The sequence below is a fragment of the Lepisma saccharinum genome, chromosome 1, assembly GCF_977018435.1.
Source record: "Lepisma saccharinum chromosome 1, izLepSacc3.1, whole genome shotgun sequence".
Lineage (NCBI taxonomy): Eukaryota > Metazoa > Arthropoda > Insecta > Zygentoma > Lepismatidae > Lepisma > Lepisma saccharinum.
This window is the reverse complement of record NC_139229.1, coordinates 43,472,709-43,493,344: the sequence shown is the minus strand read 5'-3', so window position 1 is coordinate 43,493,344 and position 20,636 is coordinate 43,472,709. Positions and strand designations below refer to the sequence as shown.

Below are 20,636 nucleotides of genomic sequence, written 5' to 3'. Positions count from 1 at the left end.
TCCCCAGTAACATGTATGTGTATTTGTTGGGATTTAATATCAGTCCATTGGAATCACACCAAGTGGAAATTCTTTCCAATTCATTGTTGAGGACCATAACATCACGTCTAACTGTAATTGGCGTGGTAGGTATGTATATCTCTGTGTCATCGGCATAGAAGTGATACATGGTTATATTGTTCTCGATAAGTCTGCTGTGTATAAAGTAAACAATAATTGCTCCAATATTGATCCCTGAGACACCCCAGTTTTTATTGGCACATATTTTGAAAATGATAGTGGAGTGCCAGGCTTTTGTACTTTCTGGTGTCTGTAAGATATGAGTTGAACCAGTTGATTGCTAATGCGCTGTAGTTATAATATCTGAGTTTTAATATCAACCAGTACTCGAACCAAGGTCTCGGGTAAAACAGCAACAGTTAAAAATCAGGCGAAACCAGGCTGGCTCAGTAGCGTAGTGGTAGAACATTGGCATGGTATACCAGAGACCTGGGTTCAAGTCCTGGTCGAGCCTGCATTTTTTGGTGTGTATGGGAAATAGTTAACCTACTACAAATTCTTCTTGGGCATTACATATTTAAAAGTGTGCACCTCCCTTCCTAACAGGCTTCAAGAGAACCTACCTGTTAAAGCATGTTATTAGTTCAAGAATTTAAATGTATAATATTTGATAGAATTATTTAAATTAATGATATAAAACCTTGACATGTACTAATTTCATTTCTTGAATATCAAGCTGAGTGTTGTAATATGAGTATTTTTAATTTCAAATTTTCTTTTTACTTCAGTTGTAGCTGGAAGTGAGGGAATGCCTAATACCCTCCATGAATATCACTCATTACTTCAAGATCTTCAACGAAATCAAACATCAGTATTCAAACAGTTGGCAGACATCACATCTCACCTTAGTAATTTTAGTGAAGAAGTAAGTAAATATGACTAGTATTTAAAATTTACAAGGAGGATATTGTAAAGTTTTAATTATCATCCAAAAGTAATTGACCTTATGTGAATGAAATTTCACTTGCACTATGCATTTTGCTATACATCACTAATATTGCATACACACCAAAGAAAAAGAAACTGTGGAAGCCACACTGCCCACGAACTGAAACAAAGATGTTGATTTCAACTGTCAATATTCTTCCAATTTAATGAATGATTTTAATTCACGTCGTGTCTCTGCCACATGTGACAACAATCCACCAAAGTTTTGCTCACCTCCTTCAATAATAAAGGGGTAGTGGTGATTTTTTTAAAAAAAGAATGGAATGCATAACTTGCCTTGTGCTGATAAACAGTGTTCTAGGTAATCACCATGTAGATGTTTTTTTTTTATTGCCAGCTCTTTAATATTGATGGGAGGTGAAAGAATCTTTAGTGGAGTGTTTTACGTGTTTTTTTTCAATGAGACAAAATCATTATTCTTAATTAGTGGCCCAGCAGAAGAAATTGTTGCATTTTTTAAATTTTGTAAACAGTGCTGTCTTGTGGGCTTTTTTCCCCAAAATGTGCTGACACAAGTAACATGTCATCACAGAGTGATCTTTCAAAATTATTACTTGCAAATTTCAAGCGATTTGTATCCATAGGGCCAATCCTACAACCAAATGTCTCTACTGCTTCTTTTTAGGAGCATTATATACTAGGGATTATCGGAGGAAAAAATACAAAGCCTGTAAATTCCAGTAGGTATTTATTAGATGAATACAAACAGACTCATGTGAAAGGATACTTCATACACTAATTCTCAACATAGTCCCTCCCCGGTTCATGCATTTATCCCAGCGTTACCTGAGATTCATGATGCCTGTCTGATAGAACTCTGGGACCTTTTGTAGGAGCCCAACCCTTACTTCGTACAGCACATCATCATCTGAGTGAACTCGCATCCTCTGAGATGATTATCAGATTATTATTATTATATTAAAGGAGTAGAGCGATGATAATCGCTCAGAGCAAAGTCTGGGGTATATAGTGGATGTTGGAGAAATTGCAACCCAAATCCCAAAAGGATGTCACGTGTATTGTGAGCCATGTGTGAAGTTGCTTTGTCATGAAGACCCAGAATGACTCCTGTGGTGAGAAGTCCAGGCATCATTTTCTGAATCGCTGTCCATAGACGCTGCAATGATGCTGGCTTCACTTGGTTGATGTTGTGCACCAGGAAGTAATAGTTGGGCTCCGACAACAGGACCCCAAGTTCTATGAGACAGGCATCATGAACCTCTTGTAGTGCTCGGGTAAATGCCTGAACCAGGGAGCGACTATGTTGAGAAGTAGTGTATTAAGTATCCTTTCACGTGAGTCTGTTTGTATTCGTCTAATACATACCTGCTGGAATTTATAGGCTTTTTTTTATTGTTTTTATCTGATCATCCCTCATATTAATATAAAAGTATTATACTGCTTTTAATGCAATTTTACATGATTGTAGGAACGGTACAGTCCTGTGCATTATATATTTTTTTCATTCACTTCCTTTTGTTCCAGCATCATAGTGACCTGCCAGATAAGTTTTTTTTTTTTTAATTCCTTCCCTTTTTTATCCCTTTCATTGCTGGAAATATTACAATCCGTGTACATTGGGTAAGGAAAAAGCCTGAGAGGGCATCAACATGACTGGAAGAGATCCGGGAAACATTTATCTGAGGTCTGATAAAATCAACATCTTGTGCCAATTTAGAGTTGCAAATAAGCCAGCTTTTTTGAATAGACTGTTTTTTTTTTTCAATAAAAAGCCAGCTTTTTTGGGGGGGAAAAAACCAGAAATTTTGGCTTTTTTGCTTTTGACCAATTAAAGCTAACCTATTTCACTTGAAGTTACTGTTATGAGTTTACAGGTTTGTAGTGACATATTTTACAACTAGCTAAAAAGATTATATCATGTAGCAGCCAAGAGACAGACATTGGCCAATCCCAGTGGACACATATTGCATAGTGGTCCAGATACAATTTTAATCCTAGCTAACCAGGGAGTTGGGGGGGCCTTCGCAGGCCCAACACCTCTATTTTTTTAGATTTTTCAACTGCTTGAAATTTATAAATTACATTGTTTCCTAGGATGTTCCCAATATTTCTTTATTACTTTTGTTCATAAAAACATAAATGTAATGTAATTAGGAGGCAAAATGCACTTGGTAGCCCTATCAGAGGCCCTCTTTGAATGCGTCTTATTCGAGAAACTCATGCCAGTGACAGTTTATAATTGGTTGGTAATGATAGTAATTATTGTAATTATTATATTTAATAAACAAATACACTTCTGCAAATTAAAAGCATTAATAAAAATTATTATGGATTTTGTGAATTTTAGTGAATGATAAAATATAGCCTATGTGAGACACATGCAATAATTGGTTAATATTTTTTTATTAATGATAGTAATTTTTGTAATTAGTATAATTAATAAATAACTGCTTATGTAATCGGCAAAGGAAGCAGTGATTCAATAATAACATGGTTTCTTGAATTTTAGTGATAAAAAAGTGTGGGCCTGTGAGTCGTTCCCCAGTATGTAAGTTTCTCGTACGGCACGGGTAAGCTAGGGTTAAAACTGAACGTAATGAAATGGACTTAAACAAGCTTTTACATGTTTGTGTCTCAATTTAAATGTTGATGTCATAAAATATGAAACAAATGTTAATATCAAAATATTCGATGTTTCGGGACAATTAAAAATCTTCACTGTTCACAACACATATGCAGAAGTATACGTATTACGTGAATGTGTGTATGTATCCTGTTTAACGGAACTTTCAGACGGAAGCGACACATGGCTCTTGGAAACCAACCGTTAGAAGTAAATGCAATGTTTCGAACCGAAGCAACATAAGCTGCAAGTGTCGCTTGTCACTTGGTCTGTACAGTTTTCTCATGGAACTTTTAGACCAAAGCAACAAGTGACACATGTCACTTGAAAGCAGACCCTCAGTAATCCATTCAACCCTTTGAACCGAAGTTCGACGACCAGCTGAACATGTCACCTGCATGTTGCTTGAACTATACTGTCTTCTCAATGCTATGCATCGTTCCGCTTCAGTCTGTTGTTCTTGCATGCATGGTGAATGTTTTGCTTTATACTGAAGGAGACTGTGTCGCTTGTCATCTGTGACAAGTCAGTCTGAAAGCTCCTTCAGTGGCACACATCGTGTCGCCTCGGTCTTGTTTGTGCATGTGTTTTGAATGATTGCTTGTATACTGAAGGGGCCCATGTCGCTTTCCACTTCAATGTTACACCCCCACTGTAATGTGTTGATTTGGTCTGAATGTTCTCTATACTTAACAAGATTGTTAGTTACTTCATCAGAGATTAAGATTTAATTTAGCCTGTAAATTACAGAAAACAAATTCCAAGTACTGTCGGAAAGAATGCTGGCGTTTTGATAGAAGGTTCCTTTCATAATCATGAGTGGGCCTCTGGAGTGGGATAAAGTAATGTTGTTGCCTTGTAATAAGAAGGGGTCTGAGGTTCAATCCTCAGTGGAGGCAGAATGCTTCAGACCTCATTTCAAACTGTAGGTCCAGTCCAGATTTCTTAAATGGATTTTTTCGTGCCATTTGTGCCAGTCTTATTTGCTTCTGCTTCAGTTTTAGTGCCAGTGTTTTTCAACCTCCGGCCTGCAAAAGGTCCGTTGCTCCCAAGAGTTGACGACTAATTTAAATCTTAATTTTATATTTGACAAGTGTATACATAATTGAACTATGATTATACCATAGTTGATATATTAATATTAATTTAAGGTGCATATTAATTTCCATATAAACTTTACAGATCAGAAATTTGTTTATGAGTAAAATTGTTGGGATTAATTTTGCAGAAAATAAGCAGTGATCTACACTTCAAAGAAATTCAACAATAAGCAAATATTTGCTCAGAGCTATTTTTGACCAGAATCCGTTTTCTGATTTCATTCCATTAGAAAGGGAGACTGGTTTCCATCATTTTTCAGGGAATAAACTGGGACGTATAATTGTAATAAAATTCAACTTCAGTGAACATGGGAGTAAGAACGAATCCACTTCGAAAATGGCAAAAATATGCTGAATATAACTAAAGATCTGTCAAAATATACTCTACCACATAGAAATTGCCAAATATGCCTAAATATGCCCTTCTATAATATGGGTTTCTATATATTTAGGGAACACATCACCCTTACAAAAATAATATGCTAAGTCATAAATATCCTAGTCCTAGTTATTGCCTTATTTACCTGAGACAATCTAAATGGTGTTTGTTTCGACAGCTTAACGTACTATTGGATCTCCGATAACAACTGCATTTTCCTTTTTCAGTTAATTGGTGTGAGGTCTGGTCTTCAAGGAGTCCAGGAGCGTTTGAAAGCTTCCCCAGAGCTAGTCAATATTCCACAAGACCTCAAAGCTCTTCAGGATTCTGTGGCTACATTCGGCAGCAAAATCACAGACTTATCAACAACTGTTGAGAGTCTCAAGAAGCTGGAAGAAACATCTAAACTTCTAATTCAGAATATGACCACAATTAAAGTAAGTTCCAGAAATTCAACCTATTAATTTTTGTATTTGTATTATTTCGCTTGATCAAATATGTACAAGAGTGAGACTAGATAATTATTTCCTTTTGAAAAGAAGCCACTGCATGAAGCATACAATTATGTTCATAGAAATGAAATGACAGATTAGTGCACCTAATTGTGAAGTATTTACAAAAGTATTACATTGGTAATGTAACCTATGTATGAATACAATACCCATTATTTTTAACCTATTCCATCAGTAATGAAATACAAGAAAATATTCTGCAGATGTGAAGGCTGTCATGCTGAATGAGTAGAGCTCTGTACAGGACACTGCTGCTCCTATACGTAGAGAGAGAGAACACTGTTTTATTGCATTGATACCAGCACTTGTTCCAACCTAATTTGAATGTTGATTGATTTCAAATCTGAAATTTGTTTTACTCTGTAAGCTACACTGTTTTTTTTGTTACCCCCCCCCCCAAGATTTAATTTAACCTTGATATTATATTTTCAAAATGCAATTCAACATTATGAATTTGAATACTATCTTGGCAAACATATTCTTCGTGTATTCGCAAAAACGTGTATGTGCATCACAATATGCAATACAGTTTGAAAATACATCAAAATAAAAGCAATTGTTTGAAGTATTAATCATATATTCAATATAGTAAAATTTGAGTGTAAATTTAAGACATTTTTTATAGGAAATAACATGTATGTCTACATTTAGATGGCAGATAATGCAAAACATTTGGTAATGGATGGCAAACAAAGTTCAAGTAGGTTGCATTCAGGCAAGAATTTGCACTTGTAGCCCTTTCATTTTTTGTCTTGCTCAGGACAATCTCATTTAATGTCCCAGCAGTAGTCTGCCATCATATTCTTGTCCCATTGCTCATGATAACAGCCTTCGATCGTCTTCAGGTCTTGATGAAAATGTTCTTCCTGTTCATTGCTAAGAGCCCTAAGATTCTCGGGGGAATTGATAAAGTTGGTTCTCGGGGCGTAACAACTTTTCTCCTAAGATGTCGGCCTGTGTGTGGGACTGGTGGCGCCACCCACCATCGTGAAGAATTGGGGAGCTACGAATGAGTAGCATAACCTGGTCATGGAAACCTAAAACAATAACTGGGGGTCCGTTTGCTAACCACACGTTACACCGTAACTGGTTGGGTGATCGCCCACCTCAGCAGGTGGGAATGATGCTGGCAGTCAATAGATAGGTCCTGGCCCTACATGGGCTAGACTCATAGGTTTCTGCCTTTTTGTTACCAAGTAATGAAAGACATATTTCTCATCACAAACAAGGGCACAAATGTAATGTCCATCAAACACTCCTACATTGATCTTCTCAAGAGACAAAGCAGGAAAGGTAGAAACTATATGTTGAAGAAATTCACCTCAGTTTTCAATACCTTCATTAACAGCTTTATGAAGCCAAGCTTGATGTAACATAAAAATGATCCTGCTCTGCTTACGATTCATTCCTTTCTTCCAGAGTTTCACAGTTGGGCCACTCCTGTGTCCAGTGTTTCTCTCAAGCATGGATACTTCGCAAAGCCTTTCTGCTTTCCAAACAGGATGTTGACCATTTTGATATCGACACAACTGATTCCATTGTGCTCAAGTTATGTAGGTGTAAGCCATGTCATGTTCTCGAAAATTCACCAAGTGACCACCTGGCACCACTATAAAAATTACCATTGTGGAAGTGCAACAACTAGAAATAATCACAATTCTTTGAATTATAAGATATATCACGTAATTGGATGAGAAGACCTAGAATATCATGTCACTAAACAAAGCACTTGTTCTTCTGTAAAAAAGAAAAAAGTCCACTAAAATCTGGTCTCGCTTTTCAAAATATGACACTTTTGCTGAAGAGTGCAGTATACTTTTTCTTGCAGCCTGGAGGCTAACAACTCAGCTGCTTTAGTCTGTCTACTTGAAGAAGCCATGATTCAATAGCAAAAAGAGAAAAAGAGGTGTTTCTTGCGTAGTTAGGTTAGATCTAGGCATCCACGTATTCTCAGTGTAAATACACAATATTGCATAATAACTATGGCATGTAGAGGAAAATTGTTTTCAATGCAACATAAAATGAGAAAAAATTGTTCCCTACTGTAATTTATTCTAGTGAACAAAGGAAAATTGATGGATCAATTTTCCATGGCCCTAAACAATATATACGAGGGACAGTCAAATGGAAACCTTGATTTGTTTTTTATGTAGTAGATTTCTGCATGGAGAGTTGCACAAGTTTGCTGCACTTTAATATATATCCATTGCTGAACCCCATATATTTTGAAGTCATGAGTTAGTGTCTGTATATCTCAGGAAGAAGAATCTTTGAGATGCATGCGCAGTCACTTATGAGCCATTGCGAAGGTCTTTCCACCCATCTGCCTGCGAACTGAAGCCATTGTTGTACTTCTCCCTCCATTCATAAACTTGCTTACATGGTAATCATGCATAGAGATATTAAATTTGAATTTGCCAGAAAATGTCTATACGTTTTAGGAAAGAAACGACTGCTCTTCATTGGTGCTAGTGTGTGAAGAAGGCGCCATCTTTAAAATGACAAAAGTGGTGCTGTGAAGCTCATTTGATCAGACCCTTGAGGTAGTTATGTAAATAACATTTGATACCTGATGTAAATTTGACATGTATACAGTCTGCCATATAATTTTTATCCGACTTTGAAGGTTTTCATTTTACTCTCCCTCGAAAATTGCCAAACTAAATTAAGAATGTTTATTATACTTTGTCCTCTGTATACTAAAGTTAGTGTAGGCAAAATGTGAACACGGGATTTTTTTTTATTAGTAATACAAGGTGTCCGGAGTGAGGCTGTCAGTTTTTAAAAGTGTGTTATTTTAATATGGTAAGCAGTAGCTAGAAACAAAAACATACATTTTGAAAGCAAACTTGCCAAATTTTATTGAAAACCGTTTCAGCTCAGTGTAGCTCAACATGAGCTCCGTTTGTTGCACAGAGAATGTCCAGCCTGTTTTCAATCTCCCTCCATGTGTTGTGCAGCATCTGAGAAGTCCTGCAGTTCTTGTAGATCTTTTGGCCAGAATATACCATGTCTTTGATGTACTCTCAAAGAATGAAGTCGGATGGGTAACATAAATCTTCTGCATAATGCCAATGGCAAATGAATGTCTTTTCGGCTTATCATCTGGCTTAATTTTGTGCAACAACTGCACTTTGTATACGTACAAATGTAACCTTTTGTGCACGACTTCATGAACAGTGGACCTTGGAATTCCTAGCTGTCTGCTCGCCTCTCGTATTGACTTCCGTGGGCTATGCTACCGATCTTGTACAGACGGCATTTTTGTTTGAGCAACACTAGCACCACCACCACTAGTTGTACATGTATGAAAATTTGCTAAACCAAACTCACAAATGTATTATTGTTTTGCAATGCTTTGTTAACAAAAAGCTCGGTTTGTTGAAATGTAATAACTATTTAAAAACTGTCAGTTACAATCTGGACACCCTGTATTTAATAATTTCTTGTACGTGATGATTAACTCTTACCTTCTCTTCCAGGAAACAGTTAATAAGCTAGTGAATGTGTCACAACAGCCAACCATTGTAACAGAGCAGGGTAACGCAGAGAGAGAAACATTAAAAATTGAAATGAACCAAATTTCAGAAGCATTAGCAAGAACTAATGAAACACTAAATAAGAAGTTACAATGGGCAAAAGAGGATGTGGACAAGCACCATGTAAGTTCAACTTTATCCACAACTATCTATCAGCCCTGTATGCCATTTAAGAAACTCATGTGAGATTTGAAATCTCTTAAGTATTTAGTTTCATGTGATGTTTGTACTGTTTATTTTAAAATATTTTGTATGTAGTTTTGAAAGTTTGAATCTTGTAAAAATAGAATCAATTTTGACATTGACATTTGTTTACTTAATACGAGGTGTGGCAATCAAGTTTCAATATCGATTTTCTTATTCATTTCAAGTCATGTTGATAACAAAGAACTGGGTAGGACATTGTTCTGTGGACTATTTTCTGCCTGCATGCAAACTTTCGCGCACATGCATGGAGCAGTCTAGGTGTAGCCTGTGTTAGAAGTGAACCGTGCATCTGAGCTCCTTCGGAATCATGTTAAGTCCGAAAGTGGAACAACGTGTTAATATCAAATTTATCACAAAACGTGGGAAATCCACCATGGAAACTAACAATTTGTTGACAGACAGAAATTTATAGAGAAGTATTTATCTTGGATGCAAGTTTTTTGAGTGGTTTAAGGAGCATAGGGAAAACGGGGACTATCCACCATCATAGCACCTATGCACTTCGGAAACTCAAGATAATGTCGAGAAAGTCACTAAAATTGTTCAGACTGTCAATCAGGTGTATAATAAGAATGTTTTGGGAGACCCTCCGTGAATGAGTGAGAAGAAAGAGAACAGACATGTGGAGGAATGAGTCATGGATTCTTCATCAGGACAACACGTCAACGCACAATGCATTATCTGTGAAAAGGTTTTGGCGAAAAACAACATTCCAGTATTGGAACTTAATCTACGTGCCAGTCCTAGCCCTGTGCGACTTTTTCTCATCCCAAAAGTCAAGTCTGCACTAAAAGGAACCTAGTTCAAGTCTGCATGCAGTGAAAACCAGGACGATGCAACTCTTGAACACAGTATCAGAAAATGACCTACAACACTGATTCCAATAGTGGAAGATCCTATGCATTTTTCTCGTATAGGAGGGATACTTTCAAAGTTGTAGGGTAGACAAAACATAGGCATTTTTTTTAAAAAAAAGCCTTTATTGGCATTTCATAAGTAAATTTACAGAAAATGTATATTTGAATGAAATTGTGACAATTACCGAGCACCATATTTATATTATACATTAAACTTTAAGTAAAATCAAATTGTTTTTGTGGAAACTCATTGGTCTGGGTCTTCGGCTACATCTTCATCGAACTACTCCTCTTCTGGTGGAGGGCTATTTGTGCAGCTTCCCTCACAATTGCCACAGACTGAAGTGCATGTTATCCCAGCCTTACGATATCCGCATCGTACCCCACAACCAGCTGTACATTTGCACTCATCGACACCTGAGGCGGTTTCACAAGCGGGTGAGTGGATGTTTCTAAAAATGTACAATGCTCGTCAAACAGACTTGAACAACCATAGGTACTCCTCTTTCTTAAGATCTCCTAACAAGCTGAAGCCAGACCTTGCTTCTTTGCCACCAACAAGAGGCTCTGCTCAGCATCATGCATGTCTTTCTACAAGTGCAAATATGGTTGGACAACCAGCTGACACCTGAGGTCTGGGGATGGAAACGAGGCATGGATGGAACCCTCGAACCTATCAAGACCAATGACCCTGCAGCTCCTGACTCAATCATGAAAACCATATTTTGCAAATGTACAGCTGGTTGTGGGGTACGATGCGGATGTCGTAAGGCTGGGATAACATGCAATTCAGTCTGTGGCAATTGTGAGGGAAGCTGCACAAATAGCCCTCCACCAGAAGAGGAGTAGTTCGATGAAGATGTAGCCGAAGACCCAGACCAATGAGTTTCCACAAAAACAATTTGATTTTACTTAAAGTTTAATGTATAATATAAATATGGTGCTCGGTAATTGTCACAATTTCATTCAAATATACATTTTCTGTAAATTTACTTATGAAATGCCAATAAAGGCTTTTTTTTTAAAATGCCTATGTTTTGTCTACCCTACAACTTTGAAAGTATCCCTCCTACGAGATAAATGCATAGGACCTTTTTTGTAGAAAATTTTGTCTACTTGAATTTTGTATGTGGATACATTTTCCGTAGGGTTGATAGTTACGGAGATATAAGCAAAAAACGAAGAAAAGTCACCTTTAAACAGATCCTCCACACCCCGCTCGCCCCCCACCCTCCAGGACTTTTAGTATGTTGTACTGTAGGTACCAACGAACAACCATACCAATTTTCAAAACTCTTGGATTTTTTTCCCTCGATTGCCATCTTTTTGTCTAATTTGACTGGTCTATTATATGTAAATACATATTTATGTATGAAGCTGAAATCAGTTATATTAGGTGCATCCAGAAAGTAAGTTTCCCACTCGCTTACAGGTGGCAGGCCATGCATATTGAAACTGGTTTTGCACATGCGTGAGAGGCACATGCTCTGGCTAGTGAATATCCTAGAAGACACTTCCAGAAAGTCCCCAGTAACATCGCGGCAGCAAAGAAACATGGCGGCTCTTATTCCATCTCCCGCCACGTGCGAGATTTGTTCGGAGATCAAGTTCTTGAACGCACAAAACATACAGCCGATTGAAATTCATCGTTAGCTGTGCCAGGTGTATGGGCCAGACGTCTTGAGCAAGCAGATGGTGCATCGTTGGTGCAAGACATTTACTGAAGGCTGGCAAAATGTGCATGATGACAAGTGCAGTGGGCGGCCATTGGCTGTTATGGACGAGCTTGTGGAGCAGGTGCAGCAGCGCATATTAAAGGATCGTCGCGTCACGATCACGGAACTCAGCAATTTCCCGCCGATTTCTTGGTCGTTGTTGCACGACATTGTTACCAAGCGCCTCTTGTTCCGGAAATTATGTGCCCGGTGGGTGCCGAAACAACTGATGCCCGAACACAAAGGAAAATACATGGGCACGGCGCTGACATTTCTGCAGCGTTACCATGATGATGATGATTTTCTCAACCGGATCATCACAGGGTATGAAACGTGGGTTACATACAGCATCCCAGAAAGCAAGCAGCAGTCCATGCATTGGCGTCACAGTAGATCTCCATCTCCATGCAGGACGAAGTTCAAACAGACTGTGTCGGTGCGAAAAGTTATGTGAATGGTGTTCTGGGACAGACAAGGCATTATGCTCATAGAGTTTCTGCCCAGAGGTGAGACTGTGAACGCTAACCGTTACTGTGAAACACTGGGGACATTGCGACGAGCCATTCAGAATAAGTGACATGGTAAGCTCAGTGCTGGGGTGATTTTGCTGCACGACAATGTGAAGCCGTGTATGGCTGGGTGCACTGCAGCTCTTCTGGACAGGTTCGGTTGGGAGGTGTTCGATCATACATCGTACAGCCTGGATCTCGCTCCCAGTGATTACCACTTGTTCAAGGAACCTGAAAAAGTTCCTGTCCATTCAACATTTTCACAGCGACGAAGAGGTTCAGACAGCTGTCACACAGTGGTTCGGTGCCCAGGCGGCGGACTTCTATGACGCAGGTATACAGAAGTTGGTCCCACGCTATGACAAGTGCCTGAATTCTGGCGGGAATTATGTTGACAAGTAACTGGACAAGTGCTGTATCTGTGGCAATAAATCATTGAATGCAATAATGTTTCCTTTTTGTGCAGGAAACTTACTTTCTGGATGCACCTAATATTTTGGATAATCTTTGCGCATCATGGCATGTAGACTTGAAAAAAAAAAACAGTTTTTATTTTCCATATTTGTACATATATTGGCTTTTGTTATTTTTACATATTATTTTCATATTTCAGACCATTTATCAACATATAGTGAAATCTTGTGAGTAACTGACAAAAGTCCAAAGCGACGTCAAACAAATATATTTACGACTTTTTCTATACCTTCCAATTGCATTAATTACAAGTTTTCTATCAATCCTATAACAATATTTTTTTACACCTCCCAACTTTTTGCTTTGGCTATTGAAAAACATTTGAGATACAATTGTTGTCAACAATAGAGAATGAGGGTTCAGGCATTGGCTCCTGGTTGTTTCAAATGTTATTTTGGCAACATTGAAGAGTCCCAAGTGAAATGAAACCATATACATGACAATGGTGTATGGCAAATAAGAAGCAAGAATGTGACCATGATAGAGAGAGGGTTAAACGATGAAACCAAATAGATCTTTGCATATGTGTGTTTGTATTTGCTATAAAACCACCCGTGTAATATGCACAAATGTCATAAAGTGCCATCTGTTATCGGTAGGGGCATGCATATTTCGTTTTTGACGAAAACGTCAAATGTAAAATAACACATTGTTGTTCATTCTAATGAGTTCACATTTCATTTTTCCATGCACTTTTTGTTCGCTATCGATTTCACCACCTGTCTCGTGGCTTCGTCAGGCTTAAAGTCTTGCCGTTGGTGGCATGGTTCCTTTTTCTCCTGCTGTGTTCGTGGCGGTGCTAGTTGATGTGGGACTTTTCACTTACTGCTGTAGCAGCGTGGGTGTAGCACTTCCTTCTTTTGCCACACATTGGGATTTTGGAGTTGTTGGTTACCAGTCTCGTCTGCATCCCTGGGAAGGCATTCGTTTTTGTTCACATGCACAGGTGGGCTTTTTTACAGGCGCTTAAGGCATGCGCTTGATTTTTGTCAAGAGGGGGAATGTGTTCTGATGGTGGGTACCCAGGTTTTATTGAGAGCCCCAGGGTTGGTGTTGAGGTCGGCAGGAGTGGTCACTAATGCAAAGGTTTCTTTTGAAAGCCTTTCTAGCATGGATTCTGCTTGGATAACTATTTTGGCACAGTTTATGCTATGGTTTTCGTGGGTGAGGTGGCAGGAAAGGCCCATTGTTTTTCTTCTTTGGAACTGGTGGTCAGCATCATGCTCCTTGAACCTGTCATCTAATCAGCAATTTGTCGTTCCTACACGTTTGCTGCACTTTTTTTTTATTTACCATTGTAACACCGAATTGCCTATCTGCAGCAGCAATCTGGATTTCTATACATGCACCAATCAGATTTCTACATTTATTTTCACATGACAGTGAAATGCAAGTTGAGTTGTCAGTGAGCATAGTATCATGTATACTTCATTAGATGTTGGCATGCTTTTTCTTGTTTGTCACCATTATTCATCTTTATTTATTCAATGTGTTTTTGTTTTCTTTCAGAAATCCATAGAAGGCTTGCAAGAAATGACACAAAATGTCAGTGCTAGAGTAACAACTTTAGAAGAAGGACGTGTAAAATTAACAGCTCAATTATCTATTCTAGGAAATGTTAGTCAATTATCACAAAAGGTATGTAAGGATGCCATGTTTTTATATTCTTTAATGACTATAGTTCAACTAATTCTATCATGTTGGTACAACCTCGTACTTATTTATCATGTGAAAGAGATAGTGAACTTGAAGGCATGGTTGTTAAAGGTCCAGGAATTGTAAGTAAATTCAATTCTGGTCCAGGAGAGAAAATCAGCAAGTGTAAATGGGTTCTGGACTGTAATGAACCTTTTCATCTGTATAGGTTCAGGAACCTTTTTTCCGAATTAATTTAAATACGGTCCAGGAGCCTTTTCTGCAGATGAATTTAAATACGGTCCAGGAATCTTTTTCCGGATCAGTTTAAATAGGGTCCAAGTTCCATATTGAAATGACGCAATACGCAACTTGAACTGAATTTAAATTGTGCGAGAAAAAAAGTTCTGGTCCTGTTACGGAACCCAATGGAACCCATTAGAATGTATTCGTTCATGGATCTTTAACAATCCCGGGGTTGTTCAAGATCCAAGAATTGTAAGTAATTTCAATTCCCATCCCGAAGAGAAAATCATCAAGCATAAATGGGTTCTGGACCGTAAAGAACCTTTTTATCTTTAAAGTATTTCAATTCGGTCCAGGAACTTTTCTTCCGGATCATTTTAAGTACGGTCCAGGAACTTTTTTTTTTCCACACCAGTTTAAGTAGGGTCCATGTTCCATATTGAAGTGAAACGAAACACAACTTGGATGGAATTTAAATTGTGCGAGAAAAAAGGTTCCGGTCCTGTTACAGAACCAGTTAGAATGTACGGGTTGCTGGGCCTTTAACAACCCTACTTGAAGGCACATGGATATCTATGAAGTTGGTGTCAACAGTTGTGAACACATTAAAAGCATATAGCCAATCAAGTAGGCCTTTTTTGGTGGGAACAAAAGAGGGAAAATATAATAAATGAAGATAGAATAATTCGGGTGTTAATGGGTTAATTACAAACTTCTTAGGAATTACGACGGCTAGTCAAAAAAAGAATGAGAATGATTTTTTTACTTACGAAATGCATTATGTAGGGTCCAGGTTGATATGGTCTTTTTCAAAGAAGTCTCCATCAAGATGTATACACTTGGCCCAACGTGTCTACCAGTCCTGGAAGACGTGCTGGAACCCGTATTTTGACATCCTCTTCAGAACCGCCTCCGTCTCCTTCAGAACGGCCTTTGATGAGTCGAAACACATGCCCTGCAGCTTCGATTTCAGAGGAGGGAACAAAAAATGTTATACAAAGCAAGATTCAGGCTGTATAGAGGGTGCAGGACACATTCAATGTTTTGTCATGCCAGATATTGGGCAACAACGTTGGAAACGTGAGGGTGTGCATTATCCTGGTGTAGGCGCGAACCAGATGGATGCAGCTCAGGGCATTTTCGACAGATGTGTTCAGCCAGGGTCTTCAAAAACTGTCACGTAATACAGCCCAGTAACCATGGTATGCGAGGGGCACTTCATGTTGGCAGACCATTCCACGGTAGTCGAAGAAGGAAATCACCATTACCTTATTCGCCGACAGAACAGCTTTGGCTTTCTTTGGCGTCGGAGAACTGGGCGATTTCCAGACTGTGCTCGCATGTTTGCTTTCGGTATCATAGTGGTGAAGCCAACTCTCATCACAAGTTATGATGGAATTCAGGTAGGCCTCGCTATGCTCCGCTACCAGATGCTGAAGCTCCCAACACACCTCCACTCTCACCTGCTTCTGTTCAGGCGTTAGCAATCTCGGCACCCATCTTGCACATACACATCTCATGTGCAAGCGATCGTGCAGAATGGTGAACGCACTACCATGGGAAATGTGTAACATGTTCGCCACTTCATCTATTGTTATTCGGCAATCTTCCCGAACAATGACGGCAGCTGTGTTAACCATGATCTCGTTCGCTGCGGTGACCGGAGCACCTGGACCTATCTGCTTTGAGGTCGAAACACGGCCTTCCTTAAACTGTTTGAATCACCGAAATGCGGTTGATTGTGGAAGGATATCTTCGCTCTATGCCTGCTGCAACATTTTGTATGCTTCCGTGGTGGATTTCTGCAGATGGACGCAAAATTTTAAAGCTGCTTTCTGCTCCTCACGACCCAACTCCATTTTCCGTATGCAACTTCTGACCATTCGTGTTTTGTTTGTGTAGTGTTGTCAGACACATGCACATACGCGCTTGCAATTTTATCTGCCGATTTCACGAGAGACGTTCTTCTCACACAAATCTGTTTCACCACTGCATGTTCACTGTGTGATATAAAAAACATTCATTCTCACTCTTTTTTGACTAGCCCTCGTATAATTGTTGTTACTGTCAGGCAAAGGGAAGGGAGGAAAAACAGAGAGATTTGCAACTGTGCAAGTCACAGAACTCAAATGGAAGACAAAAGGAAACATAAAATGAGTCACACCTAGAATGTGCTTTATCTGATCAGACACTTGTTGGCACCAGTGTGACGGCTGCCAAGATCCTATGATTTCCCTTGGAAAAGTGTGAAATCGTTTTTCTTTGTCTTTCTCAGCATAAACAGGTTTCTTAGTCAGAATTTGATAAAACACCATCATACAGCAAAAGTCCTTCCCACATTTAAATTCACTATAACTTTGTAATGAACAGAGATATTTCAGTGAAATAAAGTTGTAATGAACAGAGATATTTCAGTGAAATAAAGTTTGTACTTCACAGCAGTCTTTAAAGTTTTACCTGGCAACACTGCATGTCTGTCGTCTTCATCGCCACATCTCCAACAGGACACTATTCACATCAATGCATTCCTGCAATCTTGTTCTAAATCTGAAATGCCTGTGATGACTGCAGATATCTTTGTTTTGATGCCATCCAGATCTCTTGGCTTTTCCGCGTACACTTCCGTCTTGACATATCCCCATAGCCAAAGTCTGTCAACTTTGCGGGTCATGATGTGGATACTCTGCAGCCAATCCACCTGCCTCCTGAATTAATGTCATCTTGAAAGCACCTGATCGCTCAGAGCCACGTGATCCTCTCAACGTGCAGTGTTGCCAAGTAAAACTTTAAGGACTGCTGGGCAGTACAAACTTTATTTTACTGAAATATATCTGTTCATTACAAAGTTATAGTGAATTTACATGTATATTTACATATATTACATTTTTTTTAATACATATTAATACATTCCCTGGTCATGATATTCTGTTAACTTATTTCCAGCTTGAAGGCACGAGTGCTCAGGTGAATGATCTGCATCTCCAATTGACCCAGTTGGAAACTCAGTATGATGAACTGCGAAGGAATGAAACAGAGACGAGGGATCTTGTAGAAAAAATTAGCCATAGGCTCCATCAAACACAGTCGCTACCAGATACCTTCTTCCCTCCCAGCAGCAGCACAGAGAAGCCTGTCTCAGTTCCAGTAACATCGTTTGCATCTTCTTCTCCAGGTACAAATTTTTAAGTTCATTAGAAGTTCTACATAAGATAAATCAGACAAATTTGTATGGAAAACTAAATTTTTCTAACACAGAAATGATGCTATTGTAAACTTAAGGTTATATTTTTAATCATCACACTCGCCCTTGTCAATGTTCTAACAAATAAAAGTCGGAATAATTATTCTTGCACAATGATAATGAATCTCATAATACCCTTCACTGGTATATGTGTGAGCGCTGCCCACACCATAGGATATAATTCAGGGTGGCTACTCGCTGAAAATTTTGTGTGGTTTCTACATGAATTTTTCCCCATAGACGTGAAAAATTGCAATCCAAATGACTTCATCCATTTACAAATGCCCGAGGCAAGTTTTTCACAGTTTAGCTTTTATTTTTATTGAGAAAGGAATAGAAAAGAAAGCTGAGAGGAAATTAAAACAGAATTCTCTCAATCCGTTTAGTTTGTTAGTGTTCTTTGCAGAACAATCTATCTGATAAGGCAGAAGATTATTGCAAGAAAAGATTTGAAATTTTTATACAATTAACAATTTTTCATAAATTAGTGTATTCCGTAACATTTGTGACATGTGTTTGTAGATGTATTTCGAGTCTGAGCATGTGAAATGGTAAATGTAAACTCCACACTATTTTAAATAGTATAATATATATATATATATATATACCATACTCAGTCGGTAACGCGTCTGACTACCAAGCTAAAGGTCCCGGGTTCGATCCCCGGCCGGTTCAAATCCGGGAACTTTTCTAACGGAAGCGGCCCCGGCGCCCACCCAGCATCGAATGACATGGGTACCTGGGGGAAACCCTGGGGGGTAAAGGCAGTCAGGGGTGTGATGCTGATCACATAACCCCCACTAATGACTGGATCAAGAAAGTGTGGGGCGTTACCCCCACACCCCCTATATGCCTTCATGGCGTGGTGCTAAGCACAGGGGAGCACTTTACCTTTTTACTTTACCATACCATTTAATTTAAGTTTCCTGCACCTTTCATTGACATGTCTTAAACTGCCCTTCCAAAGGCAACAATACCAATGGTCAAATACCAGCAGAGTTTTTAGAGCTTTGCACACAGTATTCCCTGATTTCAACGTGTTTTATAGGGATGGGTCCAAGTCAGTCAAATCAGTTGGTTGCACCTTTTTCAACCTCTCAAAGTTCCAGTTACTCGCTACATCCTGCCTGTTCCATCTATATGGCAAAGTTTTATGCCATCCTCAAAGCACTGGACTTTGCTGACGTTGATGTTCTAAAGAAAGTTCTTGTCTGAAGTGATTCGATTAGTGAAAGTCTGGAATCGCTGAATTCCCAGCATCTGGTAGTGCAGTGTATCTTTTGACAGCTTGTGGCCTTATCTGCCAGTGCTGATGTCTGCTTCTGCTGGTCCCTAGTCACGTGGGCACATAGGGAAACGAAGCAGCCAATGCTGCCACCAAGATCTGTTATCATCCACCTTCTGCCAGCCGACAACCTGCAGACTGTGTTTCGTGGTTGCCTTCTTGACACTTGGCAGGAAGAGTGGGATGCGCTCACCGGGAACAAGCTTTACAGTATTAAGCCCAGCATAGGTGCATGGCATTCCTCATCCCATCCCTCTCATCGAGAAAATTGCACATGTAGCTGTTTTATAGATGATGCCACAACTTTAGGATTGCTAAATTCATATGTATTGCTAAAAAATCAGATGTTCTGCAAGATATTGTTTGTCATCCCTGTTCAGGATGTCTACCTACCAGTCAAGAATGTCAAGACAACAGGTAGGTCAAGAAAAAGTCAAGAAATTATGCTTGTGGTCAAGAATATTTGCTATGTTTTACAGAATAGTGAATTTACATTGTTTTTATTTACATTTATTTACCTGTACTGGGATTTGATAAAATGGAATGTTTGGAAATCTAAAATTGTATTGAGTTGTGGTTAAGATTTGTTCACTCTGTTTCTTGTATGCTCTAAGTTTTGTAAAAAATATTAAAGAAAGTAATGTAGCCATTCCCCATCCAGGATGAAGTCTGAAGCATTAATTTTTACATGCATTAATAATTATGGAAATGTCTAATCTCTTATTAAAGTACAACTTCAGTTTTAATCTTGACTGTCCTTATGGTAGGGTTTTTTTTTATTGAATCAAATTATCTATTTTCTTAATTTCCATACCTAAGTAGAGGGCGATTAAATAAATGTTAAGAAAAATTTTAAAAAAAGGTCAAGAAAAGGGAAAGAATTTTGGATTTGTTATTTTGGTAGACACCTTGCTGTTGGGAGATGAAAACAGAGTTCTATCAAATATATTTAGCTTTTTTTGCAAAGAGCCGGACTCTTCCACTACAGCGCCTTGAATAACGTAGTGTGGAAAATGACCCAAGAAACTGGTTCCCCGAGACGATGACAAGTAGATGGCAGTGCGATCGACCCAGGTGCTAATTTTGTTATGAAAGTAATGCGGCTTAGTTAGTTTTTGGAATATATTGTGTAGATTTGTTTCTCTAGAAAGGCGGTAAATGAATTGATGGAAACAGTTATATTTGTGGAGTGATTTGCAGTCACGAAATGGCATTAATTTGGAAAGAAAAGTAAAATAAAATGAATAAATAAATAGCATGCGTAACACAAGAAGAAACATCGCAATGTGATTCCGGACGTCAGGTCTTGGACTGTGTATTAGAGTTTATTTTTCTATGTTATTAG

At 38.7% G+C, this 20,636-nt stretch overlaps 1 protein-coding gene across 3 annotated transcripts in view; it reads left to right on the top strand.

The window, feature by feature from the left end:
- Positions 1-20,636, top strand: part of LOC145994835 (uncharacterized) — an 81,454-nt gene that overhangs the window by 57,142 nt on the left and 3,676 nt on the right. For all 3 annotated transcript variants that reach the window (XR_014442397.1, XM_083131218.1, XM_083131205.1), the window contains 5 exons: positions 789-925; positions 5,299-5,508; positions 9,066-9,245; positions 14,394-14,522; positions 17,709-17,937. Coding sequence is in view for 2 of the 3 variants with exons in the window: in XM_083131218.1 (XP_082987344.1) it covers positions 789-925; positions 5,299-5,508; positions 9,066-9,245; positions 14,394-14,522; positions 17,709-17,937 (885 nt within the window). In the remaining variant the exon portion in view is untranslated. The remainder of the gene's footprint in view (positions 1-788; positions 926-5,298; positions 5,509-9,065; positions 9,246-14,393; positions 14,523-17,708; positions 17,938-20,636) is intronic.